Source organism: Hordeum vulgare, chromosome 7H (genome assembly GCF_904849725.1).
Source record: "Hordeum vulgare subsp. vulgare chromosome 7H, MorexV3_pseudomolecules_assembly, whole genome shotgun sequence".
Taxonomy (NCBI): domain Eukaryota; kingdom Viridiplantae; phylum Streptophyta; class Magnoliopsida; order Poales; family Poaceae; genus Hordeum; species Hordeum vulgare.
The window spans coordinates 394,551,640-394,564,157 of record NC_058524.1 but is presented as its reverse complement, the minus strand read 5'-3'; the positions used below and the strand labels follow the sequence as shown (position 1 = coordinate 394,564,157).

The window sequence follows — 12,518 nt, the reverse complement described above, 5'->3', positions numbered from 1 at the left end:
AATGCACACACGCACAACCTATCTGTTGGGGAACGTCGCATGGGAAACAAAAAATTTCCTACGCGCACGAAGAACTATCATGGTGATGTCCATCTACGAGAGGGGATGAGTGATCTACGTACCCTTGTAGACCGTACAGCAGAAGCATTAGTGAACGCGGTTGATGTAGTGGAACGTCCTCACGTCCCTCGATCCGCCCCGCGAACTATCCCGCGATCAGTACCACGATCTAGTGCCGAACGGACGACACCTCCGCGTTCAGCACACGTACAGCTCGACGATGATCTCGGCCTTCTTGATCTAGCAAGAGAGACGGAGAGATAGAAGAGTTCACCGGCAGCGTGACGGCGCTCCGGAGGTTGGTGATGATCTCGTCTCAGCAGGGCTCCGCCCGAGCTCCGCAGAAACACGAGCTAGAGGTAAAACCGTGGAGATATATGGTCGGGCTGCCGTGGCAAAGTTCTCTCAAATCAGCCCTAAAACCCCACTATATATAGGAGGAGGAGGGGGAGACTTGCCTTGGGGTCCAAGGACTCCCAAGGGGTCGGCCGAACCTAAGGGGGAAGGTCTCCCCCTCCCAAACCGAAATCTACTTGGTTTGGAAGGTGGAGTCCTTCTTCCCTTTCCCACCTCCTTCTTTTTTTTTTCCTTTTCTCTTTGATTTTTCTTCCCATGCGCATAGGGCTCTTTTGGGCTGTTCCACCAGCCCACTAAGGGCTGGTGCGCCACCCCCAAGGCCTATGGGCTTCCCCGGGGTGGGTTCCCCCCCCCCCCCGGTGAACTCCCGGAACCCATTCGTCATTCCCGGTACATTCCCGGTAACTCCGAAAACCTTCCGGTAATCAAATGAGGTCATCCTATATATCATTCTTCGTTTCCGGACCATTCCGGAAACCCTCGTGACGTCCGTGATCTCATCCGGCACTCCAAACAACATTCGGTAACCAACCATATAACTCAAATACGCATAAAACAACATCGAACCTTAAGTGTGCAGACCCTGCGGGTTCGAGAACTATGTAGACATGACCCGAGAGACTCCTCGGTCAATATCCAATAGCGGGACCTGGATGTCCATATTGGATCCTACATATTCTACGAAGATCTTATCGTTTGAACCTCAGTGCCAAGGATTCATATAATCCTGTATGTCATTCCCTTTGTCCTTTGGTATGTTACTTGCCCGAGATTCGATCGTCAGTATCCGCATACCTATTTCAATCTCGTTTACCGGCAAGTCTCTTTACTCGTTCCGTAATACAAGATCCCGCAACTTACACTAAGTCACATTGCTTGCAAGGCTTGCGTGTGATGTTGTATTACCGAGTGGGCCCCGAGATACCTCTCCGTCATACGGAGTGACAAATCCCAGTATTGATCCATACTAACTCAACGAACACCTTCGGAGATACCTGTAGAGCATCTTTATAGTCACCCAGTTACGTTGCAACGTTTGATACACACAAAGCATTCCTTCGGTGTCCGTGAGTTATATGATCTCATGGTCATAGGAACAAATACTTGACACGCATAAAACAGTAGCAACAAAATGACACGATCAACATGCTACGTCTATTAGTTTGGGTCTAGTCCATCACATGATTCTCCTAATGATGTGATCCCGTTATCAAGTGACAACACTTGCCTATGGCCAGGAAACCTTGACCATATTTGATCAACGAGCTAGTCAACTAGAGGCTTACTAGGGACAGTGTTTTGTCTATGTATCCACACAAGTATTGTGTTTCCAATCAATACAACTATAGCATGGATAATAAATGATTATCATGAACTAAGAAATATAATAATAACTAATTTATTATTGCCTCTAGGGCATATTTCCAACAGTCTCCCACTTGCACTAGAGTCAATAATCTAGTTCACATCACCATGTGATTCCAACGAATCCAACACCCATATAGTTCAGGGGTCTGATCACGTCTTGCTCGTGAGAGAGGTTTTAGCCAACGGTTCTGAAACTTTCAGATCTGTGCATTCTTTACAAATCTTTATGTCATCTTATAGATGCTGCTACTACGTGCTATTCGGAAATGCTCCAAATATCTACTCTACTATACGAATCCGTTTCACTACTCATAGTTATTCGGATTAGTGTCAAAGCTTGCATCGACGTAACCCTTTACGACGAACTCTTTAACCACCTCCATAATCGAGAAAAATTCCTTAGTCCATTAGTTACTAAGGATAAATTTTGACCGCTGCTAGTGATTCAATCATGGATCACTCTCTGTACCTCTCAATAGACTTTGAGTCAAGGCACACATCAGGTGCGGTACACAGCATGGCATACTTCAGATTCTACGGCTAAGGCATAGAAGACGACCTTCGTCTATTCTCTTTATTCTGCCGGGGTCGGGTTTTGAGTCTTACTCAAATTCACACCTCACAACGCAACCAAGAACTCCTTCTTTGTTGATCTTATTTTGAACTCTTTCAAAACTTGTCAAGGCATGCATCTTATTGAAACTTTCATTAAGCGCTTTTGATCTATCTCCATAGATCTTTGATGCTCAACGTTCAAGTAGCGAATCCAGGTATTCCTTTGAAAACTCCTTTCAAACAACCTTGTATGCTTTACAGAAATTCTACATTACTTCTGATCCACAATATGTCAACCACATATACTTATCAAAAATTCTATAGTGCTCCCACTCACTTTTTGGAAATACAAGTTTCTCATAAACCTTGTACAAACCCAAAATCTTTGATCATCTCATCGAAGTGTATATTCCAACTCCGAGATGCTTGCACCAGTCCATTGAAGGATCACTGGAGCTTGCATACTTGCTAGTATCTTTAGGATCGACAAAACCTCCTGGTTGTATCACATACAATGTTTGCTCAAGGAAACCGTCGAGGAAACAATGTTTTGACATCCTACGTGCAATATTTCATAAATAATGCAGCAACTACTAACATAATTCTAACAGACTTTTAGCATCGCTACGAGTGAGAAAGTCTCATCATAGTCAACTATTTGATCTTGTCAGAAACATGTTTGCGACAAGTCGAGCTTTTCTTAATAGTGACTTATCACCATCATTGTCTGTCTTCTTTAAAAGATCCATTTTTTACTCAATAGTCCTATGCCCATCAAGTAATTCTTCCAAAGTCTACACTTTGTTTTCATACATGGATCCTCTCTCGGATTTCATGGCTTCCAGCCATTTGTCGGAATCTGGGCCCACCATCGCTTTCTCCATAACTCGTAGGTTCACTGTTGCTCAACAACATGACCTCCAAGACAGGGTTACCTTACCGCTCTGTAGTAGTACACGACCTTGTCAACCTACGAGGCTTGTAGTAACTTCATCAGATGCTTGATGATCACCATCATCAGCTTCCACTTCAATTGGTGTAGGCGCCACAGGAACAACTTCCTGCGCCCTGCTACACACTGGTTGAAGTGATGGTTCAATAACCTCATCAAGTTCTACTACCCTCCCACTCAATTCTTTCGAGAGAAACTTTTCCTCGAGAAAGTATCCGTTTCTAGAAACAAACACTTTGCTTTCGGATCTGAGATAGGAGATGTACCCAACTGTTTTGGATATCCTATGAAGATGCATTTATCCGCTTTTGGGTTCGAGCTTATCAGACTGAAACTTTTTCACATAAGTGTCGAAACCCCAAACTTTCAAGAAACGACAGTTTAGATTTCTCTAAACCTTAGTCTATACTGTGTCATCTCAACGGAAATACGTGGTGCCCCTTTTAAATTGAATGCGGTTGTCTCTAATGCTTAACTCATAAACGATAATGGTAATTCGATAAGAGACATCATAGCATGCACCATACCAAATAGTGTGTGGCTATGACGTTCAGACACATCATCACGCTATGATGTTCCAAGTGGCATGAACTGCGAAACAATTTCCACATTGTCTTAACTGCGTACCAAAACTCGTAACTCGGATATTCATTTCTATGATCATATCGTAGACAGTTTATCCTCTTGTTACGAAGAACTTCACTCCGAAACAGAATTGAACTTTTCAACATTTCAGACTTGTGATTCATTAAGCAAATACTCTAGTATCTACTCAAATCGTCATTGAAGTAAGAACATAATGATATCCACTGCGTGCCTCGGCACCCATTGGACTGCATACATCAAAATGTATCACTTCCAACAAGTTACTATCTTATTTCATCTCAATGAAAACAAGGCCTTGCTCATGTGGTATGATTTGCATGTCACTAGTGATTCAAAATCAAGTGAGTATAAAGATCCATCAGCATGGAGCCTCTTCATGCAATTTATACCAACATGACTCAAGCGGCAGTGCCACAAGTAAGTGGTACTATCATCATTACCTCGTATCTTTTGGCACCAATATCATGAACATGTGTAACACTACGATCGAGACTCAATAAACCATTGAAGGTGATTATTCAAGAAAATAGAGTAACCTTTATTCTCTTTAAATGAATAATAGTATTGCAATAAACACGACCCAATCATGTTCATGCTTAACGCAAGCACCAAATAACAATTATTTAGGTTTAACACCAATCCCGATGGTAGAGGGAGCGTGCGACGTTTGATCATATCAACCTTGGAAACACTTCCAACACGCATCGTCACCTCGCCTTTAGCTAGTCTCCGTTTATGCCGTAGCTTTCATTTCATGTTACTAATCACTTAGCAACCGAACCAGTATCCAATACCCTCATGCTACTAGGAGTACTAGTAAAGTACACATCAACATCATGTATATCAAATATACTTCTTTCGACTTTTGCCAGCCTTCTTATCTACCAAACATCTAGAGTTGCTCCGCCTCAGTGACTGTTCCCCTCATTACATAAGCACTTAGTCTCGGGTTTGGGTTTAATCTTGGGTCTCTTCATTAGTGCAGCAACTGTTTTTCCGTTTCACGAAGTATCCCTTCTAGCCCTTGCCTTTCTTGAAACTTAGTGGTTTTACAAACCATCAACTATTGATGCTCCTTATTGATTTCTACTTTCGCAGTGTCAAACATCGCGAATCGCTCAAGGATCATTGTATCTATCCTTGATATGTTATAGTTCATCACGAAGCTCTCACAGCTTGGTGGCAGTGACTTTGGAGAACCATCACTATCTCATCTGGAAGATTAACTCCCACTTGATTCAAGTGATTGTCGTACTCAGACAATCTGAGCACACGCTCAACGATTGAGCTTTTCTCCTTTACTTTGTGGACAAATAATCTTGTCGGAGGTCTCGTACCTCTCAACAAGGGCACGAGCATGAAATCACAATTTCATCTCTTTAGAACATCACTTATGTTCCGTGACGTTTGAAAACGTCTTCGGCGCCTTGCTTCTAAGCCATTAAGTATTTTGTACTGAACTATCGTGTAGTCATCAGAAACGTGTATGTCGGATGTTCACAGCATCCACAGACGACACTCGAGGTGCAGCACACCGAGTGGTGCATTAAGGACATAAGCCTTCTGCGTAGCAACGAGGACAATCCTCTGCAAAGTTTGCTACTATCAACTTTCAACTAAATTTTCTCTAGGAACATATAAAAATAGTAGAGCTATAGCGCAAGCTACATCGTAATTCGCAAAGACCATTAGACTATGTTCATGACAATTAGTTCAATTAATCATATTACTTAAGAACTCCCACTCAAAAAGTACATCTCTCTAGTCATTTGAGTGGTACATGATCCAAATCCACTATCTCAAGTCCGACCATCACGTGAGTCAAGAATAGTTTCAGTGGTAAGCATCTCTATGCTAATCATATCAACTATACGATTCATGCTCGACCTTTCGGTCTCATGTGTTCCGAGGCCATGTCTGCACATGCTAGGCTCGTCAAGCTTAACCCGAGTGTTCCGCGTGCGCAACTGTTTTGCACCCGTTGTATGTGAACGTTGAGTCTATCACACCCGATCATCACGTGGTGTCTCGAAACGACGAACTGTACCAACGGTGCACAGTCGGGGAGAACACAATTTGGTCTTGAAATTTTAGTGAGAGATCACCTCATAATGCTACCGTCGTTCTAAGCAAAATAAGGTGCATAAAAGGATTAACATCACATGCAATTCATAAGTGACATGATATGGCCATCATCATGCGCTTCTTGATCTCCATCACCAAAGCACCGGCACGATCTTCTTATCACCGGCGTCACACCATGATCTCCATCATCATGATCTCCATCAACGTGTCGCCATCGGGGTTGTCGTGCTACTCATGCTATTACTACTAAAGCTACATCCTAGCAAAATAGTAAACGCATCTACAAGCACAAACGTTAGTTATAAAGACAACCCTATGGCTCCTGCCGGTTGCCGTACCATCGACGTGCAAGTCGATGTTAACTATTACAACATGATCATCTCATACATCCAATATATCACATCACATCGTTGGCCATATCACATCACAAGCATACCCTGCAAAAACAAGTTAGACGTCCTCTAATTTTGTTGTTGCATGTTTTACATGGTGACCATGGGTATCTAGTAGGATCGCATCTTACTTACGTAAACACCACAACGGAGATATATGAGTTGCTATTTAACCTCATCCAAGGACCTCCTCGGTCAAATCCGATTCAACTAAAGTTGGAGAAACTGACACCCGTCAGTCATCTTTGAGCAACGGAGTTACTCGTAGCGATGAAACCAGTCTCTCGTAAGCGTACGAGTAATGTCGGTCCGAGCCGCTTCGATCCAACAATACCACGGAATCAAGAAAAGACTAAGGAGGGAAGCAAAACGCACATCACCGCCCACAAAAACTTTTGTGTTATACTCGAGAACACATCTACGCATGAACCTAGCTCATGATGCCACTGTTGGGGAACGTCGCATGGGAAACAAAATCTTTCCTACGCGCACGAAGACCTATCATGGTGATGTCCATCTACGAGAGGGGATGAGTGATCTACGTACCCTTGTAGACCGTACAGCAGAAGCGTTAGTGAACGCAGTTGATGTAGTGGAACGTCCTCACGTCCCTCCATCCGCCCCGCGAACTATCCCACGATCTAGTGCCGAACGGACGGCACCTCCGCGTTCAGCACACGTACAGCTCGACGATGATCTCGGCCTTCTTGATCCAGCAAGAGAGACGGAGAGGTAGAAGAGTTCTCCGGCAGCGTGACGGCGCTCCGGAGGTTGGTGATGATCTCGTCTCAGCAGGGCTCCGCCCGAGCTCCGCAGAAACGCGATCTAGAGGTAAAACCGTGGAGATATGTGGTCGGGCTGCCGTGGCAAAGTTCTCTCAAATCAGCCCTAAAACCCCACTATATATAGGAGGAGGAGGGGGAGACTTGCCTTGGGGTCCAAGGACTCCCAAGGGGTCGGCCGAACCTAAGGGGGAAGGTCTCCCCCTCCCAAACCGAAATCTACTTGGTTTGGAAGGTGGAGTCCTTCTTCCCTTTCCCACCTCCTTTTTTTTTCCTTTTCTCTTTGATTTTTCTTACAATGTGCATAGGGCTCTTTTGGGCTGACCCACCAGCCCACTAAGGGCTGGTGCGCCACCCCCAAGGCCTATGGGCTTCCCCGGGGTGGGTTGCCCCCCCCCCCCCCCCGGTGAACTCCCGTAACCCATTCGTCATTCCCGGTACATTCCCGGTAACTCCGAAAACCTTCCGGTAATCAAATAAGGTCATCTTATATATCAATCTTCGTTTCGGACCATTCCGGAAACCCTCGTGACGTCCGTGATCTCATCCGGGACTCCAAACAACATTCGGTAACCAACCATATAACTCAAATACGCATAAAACAACGTCGAACCTTAAGTGTGCAGACCCTGCGGGTTCGAGAACTATGTAGACATGACCCGGGAGACTCCTCGGTCAATATCCAATAGCGGGACCTGGATGTCCATATTGGATCCTACATATTCAACGAAGATCTTATCGTTTGAACCTCAGTGCCAAGGATTCATATAATCCCGTATGTCATTCCCTTTGTCCTTTGGTATGTTACTTGCCCGAGATTCGATCGTCAATATCCGCATACCTATTTCAATCTCGTTTACCGGCAAGTCTCTTTACTTGTTCCGTAATACAAGATCCCGCAACTTACACTAAGTCACATTGCTTGCAAGACTTGTGTGTGATGTTGTATTACCGAGTGGGCCCCGAGATACCTCTCCGTCATACGGAGTGACAAATCCCAGTATTGATCCATACTAACTCAACGAACACCTTCAGAGATACCTGTAGAGCATCTTTATAGTCACCCAGTTACGTTGCGACGTTTGATACACACAAAGCATTCCTCCGGTGTCCGTGAGTTATATGATCTCATGGTCATAGGAACAAATACTTGACACGCAGAAAACAGTAGCAACAAAATGACACGATCAACATGCTACGTCTATTAGTTTGGGTCTAGTCCATCACATGATTCTCCTAATGATGTGATCCCGTTATCAAGTGACAACACTTGCCTATGGCCAGGAAACCTTGACCATCTTTGATCAACGAGCTAGTCAACTAGAGGCTTACTAGGGACAGTGTTTTGTCTATGTATCCACACAAGTATTGTGTTTCCAGTCAATACAATTATAGCATGGATAATAAACGATTATCATGAACTAAGAAATATAATAATAACTAATTTGTTATTGTCTCTAGGGCATATTTCCAACACTATCCCTATGAGTATCTTCAAAAGACTGAGTCGACATATTATTTTAAGATTTACGAAGTCATTATAGACATCTCGTGTCGACGGAAACGTCTCCTCCCACTTAAACCATAGCCCGAAAATTTTGAAATAAATTCAAAAATAATATAAGCACCTGGACTATACTCTGGTAGGCTGGGAATGATATTGTCCCTCTAATCATTTAAATACGGGTTGGTTTCCATATGCTGTCTGTCATGAAACTAAACAACTCAACACGTTTTATAATTATAGGTATATAAACTTGTATTGTACTCCGAACTAAATTTCCGACTTGACGATGTGGGGCTCGATGCTTGTCTTGCTACAGCCAATATGAATAATAAACGAGGTGTGGCCCGTTGGATTCCGTCTCCACTTGGCTCTGAGATGAAAGGAACCCCGCGGTTGCCACCAACCAAGTGAGCCAATGAATCTCCTCCGAGAAAGTTGGCGCTTTTGGGGAATCTTTTGCGTGGAAGTCCAAGTATCTCAGCGCCCAATCATCCATTTCGCTTCCGTGCAAAGAACTGCGATGAACAGTTGGTTGGTACTACTATATACCACCAATTGCGTAGTTACGTCGCTTGCGAGTTTGGAATCTGTTCTTCTCGACGACTTGACCGTTCCTTATTTTGATTTTTTTGTCTAATTTGCACGGGGGAAAGAGACCGTCATCATCTACGCCCGTGCTCCTGTAATGCGCAGTTTGGGCACACGAAATTTCAGAATGACCGGAAACAAAATAAAATAAGCGAAACCTTGGAACACCGAGTGTTCTCGCTCGCATGTGCACGTACCTATGCGGGTGCGGGGAGGCCGACGACGCCTTGGGTCGGCTAACGCGCGCCTCGTCTTCCTCGTTGCACGGAGCAGAACGTCGTCCACCTTTTCGCCGTCGCCGTCGCCGCCGTCGCTCTCTTGAGTCTTGAATGACCCGGTCCCGCGTCGCCATTATAACCCGTACGGACGGCCGATATGTACACCCAGACCCAGGTCCTGCCCGACCACTACGCAACGCCAACATACAACATACATAGAGGCCAGATCCCTGCCCCGCCCCGCTGCTTCTGCTTTCTCCACTACAAATTTCTAGAGCTAGGATGGGCAGCCACGCGAGTGGCATGGAGACGGCGGAGGAGAGGACGCGGGTGTGCGACCTCCCGGAGGCGTGCGTGGCGCACGTGATCGCGCTCACCTCCCCGCGGGACGCCTGCCGCTGCGCCGCCGTCTCGCCCTGCTTCCGCGACGCCGCCGAGTCCGACGTCGTCTGGGCGCGCTTCCTCCCCCCGGACTACCTCCAGCTGCACCAGGCGCCCGCGCGGCGATTCCCGCTCTCGCGCTCCGCCTCCACGGCCGCCTCGTCGACCAAGAAGGAGGCCTACCTCGGGCTCACCGACGTGGCCGTGCTGGTGGACGGCGGCGGCATGGCGTTGTGGCTTGCCAAGGGGAGCGGCGCCAAGTGCGTGGCGCTCTCGGCGAGGAGGCTCAGCCTGCCGTGGGAGGACGGCGAGTACAGCTGGACGTGGACGCCCCACCCGCTCTCCAGGTACACCTACTTACTTCCTCTCTCTCTCTTTTTTTTGTCCTCGTTAAATTTCTCCCTTCTCCTCACTCCAGAGCCGAGATCAACTGCCATCTTTAACTTTGATTAATTAGAACAATCCATCGAGTTGAAATTCGAGCTGCTTGTCGACATGATGACAGTTTGAATGGATGGAGGGGACTATAGAAATTAGAAAGGCAATTGGAGCTATTTTTTGTTTCTTTTCGTGGCATGAGAAGGCGATTGGAGAGTTGGTAGCGAAAAGTGCTTCCATTACCGAGCTCCATCTAGTGGGCGTGCGTGCCTGCGTATTGATCAATCCTTTCTTTCAAGATGCGAGTGGGTGCACGGCACTTGTTTTTGTTTGTGAGACGGCAGACAGGCAAGCAAAGATGATGCGCGCTTTCTACTACTCCCTCCGTTTATAAATATATTATTTTTAGAGGTTTCATTAAAAAAATGCATATGAATATATATATAATATTTTAAAGTGTGGATCAACTTATTTTACTTCGTATGTAGTTACTTAATGAATTTTTTTAAAACTTATAGTACCTCCGTAAACTAATATAAGAGCATTTAAAAACACTACTTTAGTAATCTAAACATTCTCATATTAGTTTACAGAGGAAGTATTTAGAAACGGAGGAAGTAGAACACACATCAATTTACAGTTAGTCCAACAGTGAGACTTGTTGTAGAATTTCACATCCAGAAACTGTTGTATCTATTTCTTTTCTGAAAGGTTTGCATCCACTACCCATACGTAGTAGACTGGAATCTTCTTTCCATACGGAGTAGTACGTAAATAAGATCTCCTGCCGGATCGTGCAAGCACTTTTCCGACCGAGTATTGAGCAAGTGCATGCGCGTGAATGTGGCTACGAGACGAGTACGAGCCAAGTCAACTCCACCCGGTGTGGTCGGCACGCGACTCCCAAATAATTCGGCATCCCTCGTCAGTTGATCACTCGTCGACTTGCCCACAACCTTCACGTAGCCGTCGACGAAATTGGTTGCATCCATGATGGATCGATCATCGATGCTCTGTTTCACTGTTTGCATCCATGCAGCTGGTTAACAATGCTATCCTGGCCTGGCTGTGCATCGTATATCATTGATGCAGATGCCCGCAAGTTTGCCCTTCTACTATACGGAGTATATCAGATTAATTAATCATAATACTACTGCTAGTATCTCTGTGCTGATAGTCACTATCACTACTACCTTGCAAGTTGCAAATAATTATACGAAGTAAATGGTTTCTCCTGTCCAGATTAATTTAAATTTGTTTCCTCCTTGCACGCCAAATATATCAGGTTTGCCGACGTGGCCCAGCTCGTGGACTGCACGTGCCTCGACATCTACGGACGGCTCCCCATCACCGCGTTGACGCCGGCGACCGCCTACGCAGCGTACCTCGTCTTTGCCACCGAAGACGGCCACCGCGGCCTGAGCTTCCCGGACCAGGAGACAACCGTGAGAGTGGGCGGCAGCGCTCCGTCGCGCCATGCCGTGTGCCTTCGCCCCGACCCTGCTGATGCACGCAGGTTCAGAGACGGCAAAGGTACGGACGACGTCCACATGAGGGGCCCTGCGCTGCGCGGGGACGGGTGGTGGGAGGTGGAGATGGGGCGGCTGCGCACCGTCGACGAGGCAATGGTGGGGGAGGAGGTGGCGGTGAGCTTCGAGATAATGGGGTGGTACCCCAAGCGCGGGCTCGTCGTGGAAGGCATCGAGTTCAGGCCCATATGATCGATCCTAGCCACGGATCTCAAGTTATGTTTGTATGCTGAATGTCGGTTCATCTCGTCGATGAGCGAGCGCATATGCGTGTAGTTTGTGAATACTCCTTCCGTCCTAAAATAAATGTCTTAAATTTACTATAATTTTTTATTATAATTAGTACAAATTTAAGGCACTTATTTTGAGATGAAGGAAATAGTAAATTAGACAACTTTGTTTCATGTTTTCCGAGAATGTACCTAGTGATACCGGGGGCGTAGTATTATTTTTATTAAAGAGCAGTGCTCTCCGCCGGCGTGCCGGTGGAAACTTTCAACACGCGACACGCGAGCCGCCCGATCCGCCAGATCGAATATGGTTTGACCGTCACATCTGTCCATGCAGCAATAATCATCGAATGAAGCAAAAATAAACAGCGATGTAGCAAATTTCGGTCACGATGCAACAAAAATATGGTTGTAGCAAAAAGTATCAACGTGTAGCAAAAAAGGCGCTGATGATGCGTGGCCTCAAAATAAAAATATGTGTTGTAGCAAAACAATCGGGTGAACTCGTGATGCAACTCTGACGAACATGT

General features: G+C 45.8%; 1 protein-coding gene across 1 annotated transcript; it reads left to right on the top strand.

Moving 5' to 3' along the window:
- The first annotated feature begins 9,642 nt into the window (after positions 1-9,642).
- LOC123409300 (F-box protein PP2-B10-like) lies at positions 9,643-12,084 on the top strand. Its single transcript, XM_045102238.1, has 2 exons — positions 9,643-10,198; positions 11,515-12,084. Exons 1-2 carry the CDS (start codon positions 9,753-9,755, stop codon positions 11,948-11,950), a joined length of 882 nt encoding a protein of 293 aa, XP_044958173.1. The 5' UTR covers positions 9,643-9,752; the 3' UTR covers positions 11,951-12,084.
- Positions 12,085-12,518: the final 434 nt, after the last annotated feature.